The sequence below is a fragment of the Pteropus medius genome, unplaced genomic scaffold (genome assembly GCF_902729225.1).
Source record: "Pteropus medius unplaced genomic scaffold, Ma_sr-lr_union100, whole genome shotgun sequence".
Lineage (NCBI taxonomy): Eukaryota > Metazoa > Chordata > Mammalia > Chiroptera > Pteropodidae > Pteropus > Pteropus medius.
In genome coordinates this window covers 12,953,718-12,969,883 of record NW_024342473.1, presented here as the reverse complement: position 1 = coordinate 12,969,883, position 16,166 = coordinate 12,953,718, and the positions used below count along the sequence as shown (strand labels likewise).

General features: G+C 50.5%; 1 protein-coding gene and 1 non-coding gene across 2 annotated transcripts in view; one reads left to right on the top strand and one right to left on the bottom strand.

The window, feature by feature from the left end:
• Positions 1 to 16,166, bottom strand: part of IGDCC3 (immunoglobulin superfamily DCC subclass member 3) — a 38,234-nt gene that overhangs the window by 1,289 nt on the left and 20,779 nt on the right. The window contains exons 3-11 of the mRNA XM_039865550.1: positions 5,919 to 6,063; positions 5,425 to 5,555; positions 4,847 to 4,984; positions 3,366 to 3,524; positions 2,043 to 2,208; positions 1,528 to 1,775; positions 1,160 to 1,324; positions 687 to 878; positions 438 to 542 (exon numbers count right to left, since the gene is read on the bottom strand). Of these exons, the coding sequence (XP_039721484.1) occupies positions 438 to 542; positions 687 to 878; positions 1,160 to 1,324; positions 1,528 to 1,775; positions 2,043 to 2,208; positions 3,366 to 3,524; positions 4,847 to 4,984; positions 5,425 to 5,555; positions 5,919 to 6,063 (1,449 nt within the window). The remainder of the gene's footprint in view (positions 1 to 437; positions 543 to 686; positions 879 to 1,159; positions 1,325 to 1,527; positions 1,776 to 2,042; positions 2,209 to 3,365; positions 3,525 to 4,846; positions 4,985 to 5,424; positions 5,556 to 5,918; positions 6,064 to 16,166) is intronic.
• Positions 11,517 to 11,635, top strand: LOC120604632 (5S ribosomal RNA). The gene has a single exon (XR_005653387.1). It is a non-coding gene; the product is annotated as a 5S ribosomal RNA (ribosomal RNA).

Sequence of the window (16,166 nt, the reverse complement as noted above, 5' to 3'; positions counted from 1 at the left end):
GCTGTGGCTCTCCTGGTCTGAAGCACCCAAGCTCTGGGGGTTCCTCATCCCTCAGCTACTCCCAGCTTCAAGTCCACAGACCCCTTGCGCTTGCCTAAGAGACTCCAGCTCAAACTTTTTGTTTTGTACTAGTTATTGAGCAATATGTGCCAGCTACTGGGAATAACACTGTACATCCTCAATGCAGCTCTACGAAGTGAGTATTATTGTCTCTCTTTTATAGAGGAGAAAACTGGGGCTCAGAGAGATTAAGTAGCTTTGCCAAGGGCACACAGCTAGAATGTTGCACAACCAAACTTCAAACTCAAATCTAAGCCTATGTTATCACTCTTCCACCCTCCTACTTTCCCTGGGTACCTGTGCCCCTCTTCCCTCAGCCCCTGGCCTCCTTTCCTGAGTGCCAGTCTTTAGCCCCACACCTCATCCACAACCCTCACCTGTCCTCTCAGATGCTCCCCTCAAAGACACAAAGCGAGCCGTGGCATTGCCATCCCCATGCTGGTTGTAGGCAAGTAACTTCACCTCGTACACTGCAGTGGGGTCTGGGGGAAAGGCAGGGCCGCTAAGTGACCACTCAGCCCCCACTGGGGGGCTCTGTCCCAGCAGGGAAATAGAGGTGACCACCTCTTGGCCTCAGGCATCGTACCCCTGCCCAGCTCCCCCAGCAGGGACTGTGTCCGCCTCACCGAGCTGGCTGAGGTTGTAGGAAGAGACAGTTCCAGGGAGCAGGATGGGGCCGGTGAAGGAGGTCTTGCTTGCTGGGCGGTAAAACAGCTTGAAACCGCCCTCATGCTGGGCCAGCCGGGGCCAGGGCTCCCATAGCAGCTGCAGGGTGGAGCTGCCCAGCACCCGAACTGACAACAGGGGTGGGGCAGGGGCTGAGGGCACAGGAGGCCAAGACGTGAGGGCTTTTTCCACCTTCTCCCTGTGACCCAGACCCTCAAGAGCCTCACAGCTCTCTGGCCTCTGACCCTAGCTTACTCAAACAGCACCTTTACATGAATTAGAAAAGGACACACCTTCCTCCAGGTAGACCCAGGCCCCACTCAGCCTCAGGGCCAAACATCCCCGTGCAGCAACAACCTGAACAAGTGTGCATGATGATTCTGCTCTAATACCCTGAGTGTCTGTGGTTTTGTACTCCACACCCAGGCCTCACCTTCGCCTAGGGTGCTGGCCAGCGTGGGAACAGAGGCTGAACTGGCCCCCCGTGGTGTATAGGCCTTGATGTAGAAGCTGTAGGCAGTGGAGGGCTCCAGGTCGCTCACCAGGTGTTGGAAGGTGCTCTTGCTGACTGCTTCCTGATACTCCAGCTCGGGTGGGTCTGGGGAGGCAAAGGGTAGGGCAGGGGAGTGTAAGGGGAACAAGGGAGTCCTCTGGGCACTGGGGAAATGAGGGCAGCCAGGGTGCAGGGGAGAGAAAGAATGGAAGGTGCTGGGTCAGGACATGCAGGATTGAAAGAGACAAGAAACCGTGAATAAGAGGAAGGGGTGCAGAGCCAGCCTTGCCCACTTGGCCCCTACGCACCAGCAGCCTTCCTGATGTGCAGGACATAGCCAATGATCTCCTTAGTGTTGACCAGGGGCTCATTCCAGGACACGCGGACCTCAGTGGACGATACAGAGACTGCCTGCACATTGAGGGGGGGCCCAGGCAGCCCCTCAGCCCACAGCACAGTCAGCCTGGCACTGGCCTGTGAGGAGCCAGCACTGTTCTCGGCCACACATTGGTAGATGGCCTCATCTTCAGGGCCGATTCCAGAAATGGTCAGCGTGCTGCAGGGGGAGGGAGAGTCTCAGGTCCCCTTCTCCTCCCAGAGTGCCCCTGTAGGTTCACCAAGTCTCCCCATTTGAGAGATGAAGACATTGAACTCCTCTAGAAAACAAATGACTCCTCTGAGGTCTCCCAGCAGGTTAGTGGCAGACCTGAGACTCAAACTCAAGTCTCCAGACCTCAACTTAGTGTTCTTTCCTAGAGAGAGGTGCACAGCCTGCCCAGGCCACTCACTGCAGGCCCAACCCCAGCACACACCACACACTTGCCTGTTGTTATTCTTGAGCCTGACATGGCCTCCTGGCCCCAGCACCTGTCCATTCTTCAACCACGTGACGTGAGGAGGTGGCTCACCCTGGGCTTGGCAGGTGAACATGGCTGTGGTCCCAGCTGGCCTGGAAATGGACTGGGGGTGCTGGACAAACTCTGCAGGGGCTGGGTGGGGAGCACAGAAAAGCATGAAGAGCAGTAAGGGTCAGGTGGAGAGGGATGAGACAGCTGTGAGTGAAGAGATGAGGAAAGGGGAAGAGGGGGTGGGATGGAGGTCTGCTAAGGACAGGGTGGGTCCCCAACACACACACCTGGAAAAATCCTCCAGGTGTGGCCGGGGGCTCCAGGAGATGAGGGCAGGCCCCACCTCTATCCACCCCAGAGGCAGACCCAAGAGAGGACTCCATTTTAATGACTCTTTAAAAGACTGACATTTGTATCCGAAAGCAATCAAGCTGAGCTCCCTGTTCAGGAAATTGTTAAATAAATAAATGTGCTAATAGGTTTGGCTGCACCTCGAAGGCGGTAATGACTGCGAGATGGATGAGGCCTCAGTGCCAGCCCCCCTCGCCCCTACATTCAGTTCTGCTCTCCTCCAATCCCAGGCCTCAAGTTTCCATTAACACCCGAGAAATGAAATGCTCCATCACTTTCATTTGGACAGATTAACAGCACATGGAATGCTAAACACACAGGCATTTAAGTCTCTAATACCCCTCTCTCCCATGCTTTCCCCGGCTCTCCATGAGGCCGCAGCAGCCACGGCAAACTGGAGACGGTAAATTCAAGCCCAGTCCATGGGGACAGTTGAGCCCCAGGGCAGGAGGATGGATAGAAGGACCAAGTCAGCTGCAGAGGCCTTGCAAACTGTGGGAGTGGAGGCCACCTCCCTTGGTGAGGCGGGAGCTGGGGTGTGAGTGTGAAAATGACAAACACGCTGAGAGCGAGCAGGCAGGTGTGAGCGTGAAAGTGCCGCACGTGTGAATGAAAACAGCACGCAGCGCAAGGGACACATGTGAGAGACACGGGGTGGGAAACCCGCTGAGATCACGAAGTAGAAATGACTGGAGAAGTCATGCTGGCACCTGGAAGGGGTACACAGGGGCTCATGACCAAGAATGTCCTCCCATTCCCGAGCCAGAGAAGAGAGCTGCCCGTTTGGCCTGGCCTGGGGACCTGGGGAGGGGCAATTATAGGAAACTGGGTGAGTCTAGGGTCCTGGGCCTGGGGTAAGGATGTTGATGAGGCAAGGAACAGGGCAGAAGGAGGCGGCTGTGGGGAAGCCCCTCCCCCTCCTCTCCCGGGGGTGGGGAGGTACGCACCTTGCACCACCAGCCGGCCCTGGGCTGTTCTTCTCACCCTGGTGCCAGGCCTGTTGGCTGCACAGACATAGACACCCGAGTGCTGGACGGTCACGTCTGAGATGATGAGGTTCCCCGTGCCCAGCACCTGGATGCCCTCCACCCCAATGGGGCGCCCATCTGGGAGAGAAGGAGAGAGGCCGTGAGGGAAGGTCAGGAAGATGGGTGTGGAAGAAGGGGAAATTGTGAATGTTCCAGAGTGTCTGCCGATCCACCAGTCCTCCAGGGGTCCCAATCTCTGACTCAACGCCTTTCCTCCCAAGCATCACATCAGCACGGTGGAGGTGATGTGGGCAGAACTGAAAACACTCCTCTAGCAGTAGCGACCCGGGTCCTAATTCCAGCATTGTCACTGACTCACTGGTGACCTCCAAGGTTCTCTCAGTTTCTCAATCAGAAAAGTAAGGGTTTTGAATTAAATGGATTTTCACAGTGTGGTTTGTCTCAAAAAAAGTTTTACAGTCAAATATCCATTCCACTCCTGGACTGTCACAATGTCCATTAACATAAAGGCTCTGAGAAGTCCTGCAGCAAAAGGACTTGGTTGACTGTTTTCTAAAGTTGTTAGACCACCAGGTCATTCTTTCCCCAGGCAGATAGTGCTTTGGGGAATGTTGGACCAGATGGTCTTTGCAGTGCCTCTGGGCCCCTCCTAATGGTGTGGAGGCTCTTTTCTGCCTCTCCCAGGGACCGTGCCCTCCCCCACCCCACCCCTACCCCCACCAGGATCACATTAGCACAGTCAGAATGCAAGGAGACAGCTCCCCATTCAGTCCCTGAAGTGGTGAAATCTACTCCATTATCTGGCCTGCTGCCCCCTCCTTCCCTGATCACTCAGCTGCCACAATGTGATGCAGTCTCCTTGTGAATGCCCACCCCACTTCATCCCTCCAGACTCTCCTTCCCCCAGTGACCTTTCTGCTCAGACAATGTGGACCCATCTGCACCCTTTCATTTCTCTCCTTCAGCTGCCTAGGGATTTAGGCCAGGGATTTAGGGGGCCAGACTAGAGACTGGGGGGCCCGCAGTAAGGGTGTGATAACTGGTTGAGATTTTGAGGCATCTAGGATTACATAGCTGGGGTGTCTGGCCAGGGTGTAGAGGGCAGAGATGGGTGGGAAGGAAAAGGGACGGGGTGCTGAAAGCTGCAGAGGGGTTCTGGAGGGTGATGGAAGCAGGGAGGAGGGGCTTGCTCAGGACTGGACAAGGTAACCCAGGGAGCTAAGCCAGCAGCACAGGGAGGAGGGAGAATGCAGCGGGCAGGCGGACCTCCCTGGTACTGCCAAGGAGAGGAAACGTAACCCCTCCCCAGACCTTGCAGAGACCAGACCCCCATGGAGAACAAACAGGATTCAAAGTGCCCCTAGAGCTGGGTGATGAGACAGGCCCTCCCAGGAGGTGGGACGGGGTGGGAGAGGCTGGAGCTTTGGGATGAGGCTCACCCAGGCGGCTCCAGGACACAATGGGGCGAGGGTTGCCCGTGGCGACACACTCCAGCACTGCGGTCTGGTGCACAGTCAGGGTAAGGTTCTCAGGCCCCACGAGGATCACCGGCTCCCTGTAGGCCCCAGAGCCTGAGCCTGGGAGGAAGATGCCATGTTTCTTCACTTCAGCTGGGACCCTTCCTACCTGCTCACCCCACCCATAATCCAGGACATAGGGGGCATAAAATAAACGCCAGCCCAAAAAACAGGTCCTGTGGGCAGAGAGGAGATGCCAGGGGCCTCAGGATGTTGCTCCCACCCATCCCTCAGCTCCTGGACCTGGAAGGCCTCTAGCAACGAGAGAGCCCCCAGGATAAGCAAAGGCTGGGCTTCCCCAGGTAGAACTGAGCCAGGGAGCAGGCCTTGGAGTCCTTCTGAACCTTCACCTGGAGCACAGAACTTTAGGCTTAGAAGATGCTCTGCATACCCTTGACTGACAAGTCTCCAGGGGCCAGCTGAAAGGGGATTTATTTGAGGGTGGGGAGAAGTCAGGAGGCTTGCTGGAGGAAGAACTAGGCAGGAAAAAGGACACTCACCCGACACAGTGAGCCTGGCCCCGTGGCTGACACGGACGCTGGCAATGTTTGAGGCCACGCAATGGAAGATGCCACTGTCCTCAGCCCGAAGTCCTGTTATCTGCAGGACCCCCTTGGGCAGCAATGTGTACCTGTTGTTAGGGGGGTACACAGCTGACCAGCAGCACTGGTACCATCAGCCACAGGGACACCGAGCATCACACACAGCCTGTCTCCCAGGCACTGTCCCAATGTGACTGTCATCATCAGAGACACACACTGGGACTCTCAAAGGTGGACACACTCACAATTCCAGCCTTGACAACAATCATACACAGTCCTTTTCACAGACACATCCATGAGCATCAAATCTGGGTCCAGCAAGCCACGGGGTCAGTCAGTGTCAACACAGCTGCTGAAAGCCCACCCTGGAGGCTGAAGGAGGTCCTTCTTTAAGGCCCAGGTCCCAGGCCCACCTCCTCATCTTCCTTCCAGCTTTCCCACATGTGACTCACCTCTCATTGTCTGTGTCAATGGGGACTCTGTTCTTCTCCCATGTGATCAGGGGTTTGGGAAGCCCATGGATTTGGCACTGGAAGCGGGCCACGCCACCCTCCTCGCCCACGGTGGCCTGGGGATGCACATGGAAGTCGGACATGGCTGGCGAAAAAAAGGGAGATGCGAGTAGGTGAGGAACACTGCTGAGGTGAAGAGGGGAGGTTGTGTGTGTGTCTGTTGGGGGGGTGGTCATCACAGACCAGTGTCCTAGAACCCTGGAGCTTACCCCACCAAGAAGCAGTGGTTTTTCTGGATCTGGTAGATACAAGGCATCAGCTTGGAGAGACATCTACACTTACCCTGCCTTCCACTCTGGGAAACATCCCCCCCGAAGGGAGTGGTACAGGCTGGGCTGGGACACTTAGAGAAAGGTCTAGACAAATTTTGGGGTGACAAACCTCTAACGAGCAAATCTCGGGCTGCCGACCCTCAAAGGCCAGTCAGAGAAAGTCCTGCTCCTGAGTCCACCTGACTACTACTTCTACTGTTTTCCAAATTATTTTTATAAACTTCCCCATGGCAAGGCCTAAGTATTACACTGCATGTTTTACAGAATGGGAAACTGAGGCCTAGAGAGAGGATGCAGTCAGTCCACTGTTGCCCAGCAGGAACACCTGTCATTAGACGCTAGTTACCAGCGCCCAGTGGTATTGGTATTCTTTGCCTTTCCTTCTCACCCCCCACCCCCAGTTCTTCTGCAGCTTTTGGATGCACCCCAAGGGGGTGGTATAATATCCATCCAAGGTGACAAGCCTCTCAGAAGTCTGTCAGACCTACCAATCTACATTTCAATGCGTCATAAATATTCAGGGGACCCCTCCCCACCTTTTGGGAATCTGAACTAACTGCTTGAAGTCTGGTCTGCAGAGGCCTGTGTAGAGGGGCCGTGGTGCATGCCCCCCACCCATTTTAGGCTGGTTAAGTGTTCCTGCTCACCTTCATTCCCACCCATCCCCAAACCCCACCCTGCAAAGCTCAGGGAAGGGGCCCCTCCCACTCAGGTTCCTAGCTTCAGCACCGGGGCTGCTATTTCATTAAAATCCACTTTGCTTCAAGTGCGGGAAGGCGGCTCACCATCTGTCCAGGCAGTAAGCCCCTCCCCTCCAGCACTCCATCAACTGGGACAGTCGTCCCCTCCCAGAAGGATACCTGCTCCCACAGCAGCAGGGGCACTGGGGCTGGTCCTGGCTCCTGCTCCCAGCTCCCTGGTGTGGGTGGGCACACCCTGTCTCAGGCCCCCTCAATCCGCTGGCTTGTCCTAGACTCCAGGCAGCCTCGAAAGGCTGAGTCTTTGTGCCCTTCTTCCCAGAGCCTCTGGGGGATGACTCTTTTGTGGCTCATTCTCCATCTCATTTGCATGTGGTTCATTAAATATAAACATGCATAAAAATCCCCCGCCCTGCCTCCTCCTCTTCTGGGGCCTCCTGGGAGCACGGCTGATAGGGTGTATGTGCCTCTTTGCACACGAGTGTGGGTCTGTGTTTGCCCGGAAGACACGGCTGTCCCTGCATATATGATATGAATGTCCACTACTGGGTGTGAACGTGGGCTTGTATCTCTCGGCTCCTGTGGCTGGTGTGTGATTCTGGAACCGTGTAATTAATCACACGTTTCCCCATGTAGGTATAGCCCTAACAAACAGTATTTCTGGGCCTTCGGAGCAGCAGGTGGCAGGAGGTGGCAGCAAGTGCCCCAGCTGGAGTCCCCACCAGGCTTGTGGGAGGATTCCCCAGGGAGTACCATGAGGTCAGCCTGCCCTGTCTCAGACCAAAGGCTATATTTGGCCAAGGGCCTGCAGATCAGCCCAGGGGGTTGGGGGATGGGGCTGAGGCACGGCCTCCAGGTCTCTCTGCCCCTCAACCTCCAGTTAGGAAGGACTGGAAGAGAGCCTGGGGAGTAGAGAAGGCACCCAGGCTCTTGGGTTGGCTGTCTGTGACCCGGCCCTGCCCATTTAGAAGCTGGGAAGCTGCCTGCCCCCTCCTCACTCCAGCTGGAGAGGAGCTCAAAGCGCCCCAGGGACTTAGGGCGGGGACTAATGGCTCTGCTGACTACAGATGCCTCCTCATTAAGGAACCAATCCTTTTGTGTTTCTAGCCCCCATTCTTGGCTCCCTGGAGGAGCCTAGAGCTAGGAACTGGCCTGAGCAGAGATACAAGGGAAAGGGCTGCTTCTTTAAAAGTGCACTGGGGATGGAGAAAGTAGGGCCTCTACTATCTAGCTCCTCTTTCTCCCACAAAACTAAACAATGACAGCAGCATGGGCTGCATGTGGTGCTGGAGAGGAATGTATATATGGGGTCATATGTACAGAACCAGTCTGATCCTCGACACATGTCACAGCAGGACTCCCAAGGGTCCCCTGGTGCCCCTTGGATACAACTGTGACCTCTCCCTGCTCAGAACTCCACTTTCCCTTCCATCAGAGCAACAGCACCTTTCTAACAGCTTACTTAATTGCAGTTCTGCCAAACATTTCATTTGAAGAGAAGCTATGCCTTTAAAAGTACTTAAAATTACTCATCTAAAGCCATCCCCTTCATATTATGAAGGGGAAACTAAGGCCCAGGGCCAGTTGGTGGCTCTCCACACCTCGAATCAGAAGTCCCATGCCCCAGGCCCTCTGTGGAGGTGCCTCTTAGTTCTCCAGCAAGATTTTCACTCTCCAAGGGCAGGTAACTCCAGAGTGGACTGCAGGTTGGATTGGTATCTTCTCACTGGTTGAGTTGGTGCCATGTTACAAATTGCAAGGATTATTAAGAACCCCAGAGATGGTTCCTCAATCCTACCCCTCTGAGCCTCTGTGTACCCCAGTTGGCCACAGAGGTGTGATCCAGAGGAGATGGTTGCAATAGGAGGTGTGGTCCTCTTTATCAGAAGTTCCTTCTTCCCTCCTCTTCCTCACACATCTGTCTAGCCTTGCATATCCCTTAAATGTCCAGGAGATTGCCATGAGAGCCTGGGCAGGCCGTGTCAGAGTGCCAGGCCCCTTATCTGTAAATGAAGAGGTAAATAGGTTTTGTCAGGGCCCTTCCAGCTCTGACTCCAGCCACCTTCATAAACAGGCCCTTATCCATATTCAGTTTAGTTGGCGTCACTTGGATTATTTCACTCACTCCTAGTTCACAGGTAACAGCAATTTTTCTCTAAGAAGTCAGGAGATAAAGTTTCTCGGTGCCACTTAGGCCTTCTCCAATCTCTCAGGGTGGGACATGTTTGGACTACAAATCTGTTTTTGCCCTGGCTTGTGCTAGCAGGGCACTGACACAGGGGAAGCTGTGTTTCAGCGTGCCTCTCTGGGGAGACGGTCCTTGGACAAGCATGGGTATGTGAGGCTGAGGCCAGACCTCTGATCACCCTGAGCCCTGAACAAGTCATCCTGGATGCCACTGTGTGGTTGATAACGGTGTACGCAGGTTACAGACGCTATTTGTGGCCAGTTTTTGTAGTATGTGTTTGCGGTTGGTGGACATGGAGGTGGTGCTGTGGTTTGTGGCTCTTGATCCTTTATACTCCTGCTGACACTTGGGTGAGGTAGGCAAAGTTTGGGGTCCCTCACTTCAAGCTGGGGGATAAGAGGGAGTAATTGGCAGTGGTTGGGAGGCCCTTCCAGTGTGAGGGTCAGAGAGAGCAACACGGTGGACAAAGGCCTGCTTTGGTGGCAGTTGTGGAGAAAGGAAGAAGAAAGCACCTTTGTCCCCAAGCAATCTGGGAACAAATCTCCCAGTCCCTCCCTGCCTCAATCATGGGTATAGCTAGGCCATAGGGAAGGACAAGGGCAGAGAGTGAGCCCAGCAATCCACTGGCCTGGAAGGGAGCAGAAACAGGAAGGAAATGATTCCTGGACATTCCTATAAATCACCCCAAGGGGAGGGGTCTCCTGAGAGCCAGATCTAGAGTAGCTCAGGGAGGGGAGGGGAAGCTTTCCTCCTGGTCCAGGACCTCTGGCAAGGTCAGGCCTGGATCTGATTAGACAGGCTCCAGGGGGACGCCGGGGGGCAGCGAACGGTCAAGACAGAGTGCTGGGAAAAAAGCTGGCAGCCTCCCCTAAGCTCAGCCTCCAACCCTTCGGGTACTGCCAGACTCCTGTCCGGTGTGTGATGACAAAACAATCAGTGGGTATGTTGGGGTGGAGAGTTCAAAACAGCCTTTGCAAAAGCTGGTGGCACCAGGGGTCTGAAGCACCCACTACCTCTACTCACATAGCTGGGTCAAGAGAAACAACCATGAACTACAGACTCTTCCAAAGGCCATCAAGACTAGTTCCCTCCTTGTATCTATCCCGGCCAACGACCAGAGACACATAGCCTCCTGGTCCCTTTTCAGGCTGCTCCGATGATTGTAATGTTTTTCCTTACACTAGAGACATGCCTGAATCCCATACGCTTCTACCCAATGCCCCCAACTTTCTCCCCTTGAGTCACATTTTCCAATACAGTAGCCAGCTATTACGCACTTGAAATGTGGCCAGGCCAAACTGAGGTAGGCTTAAGTGTAAAATACATACCGGATTTCAAAGGCTTAGTATTAAAAAAAAAAAAAGACAGTAAACATTAGGCAAAGTGAATCAAAACCATAACAAGATGCTACCTCACATCCATTAAGATGGCTGGCTACTATCAAAAAAAAAAAACAAAAAAAGAAAACAAAAAATAACAAAAGATAACAAGTGTCGGCAAGCATGTGGATAAATTGGAAGGAATTCTTGTACACTGTTGGTGGGAATGTAAAAAATGGTGTAGCCACTTTGGAAAATGGAATGGCGGTCCTCAAAAAAAACCCCAAAAAACCATTATCACATAATCCAGCAATTCCATTTCTGAGTATATATCCAAAAGAATTAAAAGCAGGGTCTCAAAGAGATATGTGTACACCCATATTCATATCAAAATTATTCACATTAGCTAAAGCATGGAAGCAACACAAGTTGCAGTGAATGAATGGATAAACAAAATGTGGTGTATACAGACAATGGAATACTATTCAGCCTTAAGAAAGATGGAAATTCTGACACAAGCTACAACATGGATGAACTCTGAGGACATTACACTAAGTGAAATAAACCAGTCACAAAAAGACAAATACTGTATGATTCAACTTATATGAGGTAACTAAGTAGACAAATTCATAGAAACAGAAAGTAGAATGATGGTTGCTAGGGGCTGAGAGAGAAATAGGAAGTTATTTAATTGTTCTAGAGATAGATGGTGGTGATGGTTTGTTTGCACAATAATATGAATGTACTTAATGCCACTGAACTTAAAAATGGTTAAGATAGTAAATTTTATATTATCTGTATTTAACTAGAATAAAAAAATTGGAAAAAATACTATGTAATTGATAACAATTTTAAAATATTGATTACAAGTTGCAATGATAATATTTAAAATTTTAAAGATAGTGCAAAAGTGTAAAAATATTAATAATCTAAAAATAATGATTAAATGTTGGAATGATAATATTTTGGCTATATTAAGTAAAATAAAATTTATTATTAAAATTAACTTCATGTTTAAAAAAATTTTTTTTATAAATGTGACTACAAAAAATTTTAAATCAGTCTACAGCCATACCACCCTGAACGTGCCTGATCTCATCTGATCTCGGAAGCTAAGCAGGGTCGGGCCTGGTTAGTACTTGGATGGGAGACCACCTAGGAATACCAGGTGCTGTAGGCATTAAAAAAATTTTTTTTAAATCACCTGTGGTGGCTCACATTGTTTCTACTGAACAGTACTGCTGTAGAAGACACAAACAACTTTGTTCTTTACCAAAGAGCTCTTCAAATACTTGAGGTCTGGGTTGTTCCCTGAGAAACATCTTCTGAGGTAAAATACCCTTAAATCTTTTAGCCACTTGTGATGTGAAATGATGTTCAGATACCTTGAGCCTGGAGACACTCCTCTAGCCAATCTCTGTGCGGGCAAGGCACCCTTACAATGTGGCATATAGAAGTAGCCAGAGCTCTTTGGGGATGAGCCCACAGGACATTATATCACCAGAGAACTACGAGCAGATTTCAGCCATCGGCTATGGTGAGAACCTCTAGTAGTAGGCAGTAGCCACATGTGGCCATTTAAATTAAAATTAAATAAAAATTTTAAATTCAGTTTCTATGACTCATTAAGCACACTTCAAGTGCTCAATAGCCACAAGTGGCTACTGGCTACATTATGGGACAGGACCAACAGCATATTTCCATCATCATAGGAAATTTTATTAGACAGTACTGGTACAGACCTAAGGCAAGACCCCAGACACCCAGCTGCTTTCTCTCTTGCTGCCCCACCAGAAAACCCCCTTTTCTTTTCCATCTTCTTGACTAACCTAGCCGTGCTCCTGCTGGCTCCCTCCCCTCTTGGCCATATGGACTCAGAGACCTCGGACAGGACTTATATTTGATCACATCTTAGTAAGGCAAGATTTCTGCTCCTAGTGGGGAAATACTTGCTAAGAGCTTTTTGAGATGGGGGTACAGTGAAAAGTTTAATAGCACAGGCTCTGGAATCATATAGAATTGAGTTCAAAACTCAACATCTTCGCTATCAGCTATGTGACCTTGGGCAAGTTCCTCTCTCAGAACCTCACTTTATAAAATAGGGACGATAATAGCTCATGTTTCCAGAGCTGCAACATTAGAGGGATTCGATGAGATATATTTGTAAAGTGTTCAGCACGGTCCTTCATAAATAGAAAATACTTGCTAGCTATTGTTGAGGGAAAATTGTAGGCTCTTGACTTAAAAGGGAGATGAGAAGTTACCCAGGGCATGGCTGGCGGTTGGGGGAAGAAGGGATGGCAGCTATCTTCCTATCGAAAGGCTAAGGCTAAGGCTCACAGAGTTAGTGGTAGAGGCTCAAACTCCCTGAAGATGTGAGTAAAGTCAGACTTTGTAAGAGAGGGTCAATAGGCTGAGGGGGAGGGCAGTTGGGTATAAACCAGAGCTTGGCTTCTTCTATCTCATTTCTGCCTGGGGGCTTCACAGAGGCCCCAATAGACAAGCTGTCAGTTGGAAGAGGCCATTGGGTAATTGAGGCCTTGATTTCTCTAGTAAAATGTTTATGAAGCCCATAAACTCATGCCTTTATTGGCCAGGCTCATTCCAGGGGATGGATGTGGCTCTCTGAGGTGTAGTTAAAGCACCTGCTGAACTTAAGGCACCCGATGGCTACTCAGGCCTCCACCCATACCCACCAGGCAGAGCCACCAGCAGAGTGCAATGGCTGGGGTAGAGTGGCCCCCGGCGGGCAAGGAGGCCAGCCAAGGCCCACCTCGCATGATCTTTAAACTCCTCAAAGCACTTGTAAATGTCCTATCTCTAAAGTCTATGGGAAGGAGAGAGGTAAAGGCATAGAGCCCTGAGTTCTGGGGAGGCTGGTGACTTGCCTACAGTCTCCAGTGGGGTATTAGTCTTGTTATTAGGGTCCTCTGGTCCAGGCTCACCCTCCTCAACACTCTGTCCCTGTCTCTCAATTATCTGCATCCTCACCTTGCCTTGACATTGGCTCTATAAGGGAAGAATCCCCATACTGACAGGCTGTAGTCATTTGGGAGAGGGAAAGTGTGAACTTAAAAGACCTGCATTTATTTTCCTGGGCTTCCAAAGGGTAGTCTCAGAGCTGAAGTAAGGTTCTGAATCCAGAGTATGTTTTGAGGAGGAGGGGAGGGATGTGTGTAGGGTTTGGGTGTTGGATAAATGTAGATGGACGGTATCTAGTACTTACAATCAGCCCCAAAGGACTGTGATGGCTCTGAGGCCCTGCTCAGCTTCGATGGGGGTGATTGATTTACTTGGGCCTTTGCCTGGTGACCCTGCTCTGAGAAGCCTCTGGATCCCTTTGTCTGCCTCCTCAGCCTCCTCAAGCCCCTCACCCGCTGCCTCTGGCCCCTGAACCCCAGCCCCTCCCTGCCACCCTCCCATTCCACCACCAGCTCACCACTCCCCTGGCCCCAATTCTAACACAAAAGGCAACTTTGTCTTTCAAGTCAGCAGTCATAAATCCACGTCTCCTCCCTCCCTCCTGAGGAGCCACCTCTGACAAATGGGGGCCCGGATGGGGGAGAGGTGGGAGACTGTGGGGGGCTGGCTTCGGTTTGGGAAAATCCCTATATCCAGCTGTTGGCCCGCTATAGGACTGGTGAACATCGAACTCTTATGGCCTGATCTTTGATTCCAATGGACTGTAAGGCTCAAAGCATGGCTGCAGGGAAGGAAATCTGGGGCTCTCTGCAACCCCTAGGCTGGGCTTTTACAACTCAAGGAGAATAAAACCTCTCAACGCCCTACTTTTAATTACTTAGCCCATAATTCGGAAGCTCCAGATCTTCCTCCAGATCAAGCCATGAGTTCCTCTCCCCTGCACCCTCCAGCCTTCAGTGGAGGGCATGCAGTGTGCCTGGACATAGGCGTGAGTGCCTGCCTTAAGTGAAAGACTGGATATGACACTGGGTGGGTGTGCCCCATTGCTCTTATACATTCTGGGAAGGGGAAAGGGAGACAACCGCATCTACCTACCCCACTGCTAGGTTTGCAAAAGCAGTCTCAATTTCAAATATTGTGTCCTGTTTACATCCCACATATCAGGCAAAGACTCAGAGGATGTGTCCTGTTTTTTGGTTTGGGAAATATAGTCACCTGTCTTATTTACATAGACTCACTGGGCCGAAGCTAAGAATTCATTCGACAGATAATTACTGGCTGCTACTGTGTCACAGAGGCTGTTCTGGCACCCCAGGAGCAAACTTCCTTCATCACACAGGCCCTGTCCTTAGACGTTTCCACCCGAGCTCCTACGACATGTCAGAAGGATGAAAGCACCAGGGCCAGCATCTTAGGTCCTATCACAGTAACAGGGCCCTGAAAAACAGCCCTGCAGAAGCTGCTGATGGTCAAAGGTTAGATATCCCTTAATCGGTATAATTCTGAGAAGTACGGATTACTTGCCCTTCTGAAGCTCAGAGAGGTTAAGTAACTTGCCCAAGGTCACACAGCCAGTTAATGGTGTTAAGGCAGGCATTTGAACTTAGGAGTCCCCTGACTCCAAATCCAGTGTTTTTTCCCTGCACCACATTTGCCCTGGGGAGTGAGGGAGACACACATTCAAATGCTGCTCAAACAGCATCGATGATACCTAAGGACATTCATACTGAAAAACAGAGGTACACAATATCCTAGACCCTTATAAGTACCATGCCTATTCACATTCAGATACCCATGATACAGCCAGTTTCGCTTTAATTGAACACTCCCAGGATTTGGGGTAGATTTCACAGAGTATAACTAATGCAGATATGTACCATGAGAAGGTGGTGTTACCACCCTACTAATGGCCACTGGGCAGTTTCCTAAATTCAATTGACACAGGTCAATAAACAACCAAGGCGTTTATCCCAGGGTAGCTCTTCCCTGAGCACTTCCAACATAGCAATCCAGGAAGTCTGAGCTGCAGGGCTACTCCTGTTGCCTGCTGAGGCCTTAAAAATAGAAGAGCAATTGATTTTCTTGGTTTTGGGAAATGCTAGTGGCTTCTATGGGGTGAGTTGGAAGGAAGGGGAGGTGGAATTGCTAAAGGGAGAGGTAGCCAGCGAGACTGATTTAATCCTTTTAATAACTGGATTTGTGACCTTTTTAAAATTTATTTTTATTGTTTTAATTGAGGGATAATTGGCATACATTATATTAGTTTCAGATGTACAACATAATGATTTGATACTTGTATATAATGTGAAATAATCACCGCAAATATCTAGTTAACATCCATCACCATACAGTTACCGAATTGTTTTCTCTTGTGACGAGAACTTTTAAGATTTATTCTCTTAGCAACTTTCAAATATGCAATACAGTATTAACTATAGTCACTGTGCCGTACATCACATCCCCATGATTTATTTATTTTATAACTGGAAGTTTGTACCTTTTAATCCCTTTCACCCATTTCACCCACCACCTATCCCCTGCCTCTGGCAACCACTAATCTGTTCTTTGTATCTGTAAGTTTTTTTTTTAATTCCACATGTAAGTGAACAGTATTTGTCTTTCTCTGTCTGACTTATTTCACTTAGCATAAGACTCTTGAGGTGATTAATGTTGTTGCAAATCTAGATGTGTGATTTTGATAAATCCAAAGCCCCATTCTTGGCCTCTGTTTCTTCCTCTGCAAAATACAGGAGTCGAGTTGGACAAATTGCAAAGTCTCATCCAGCTAC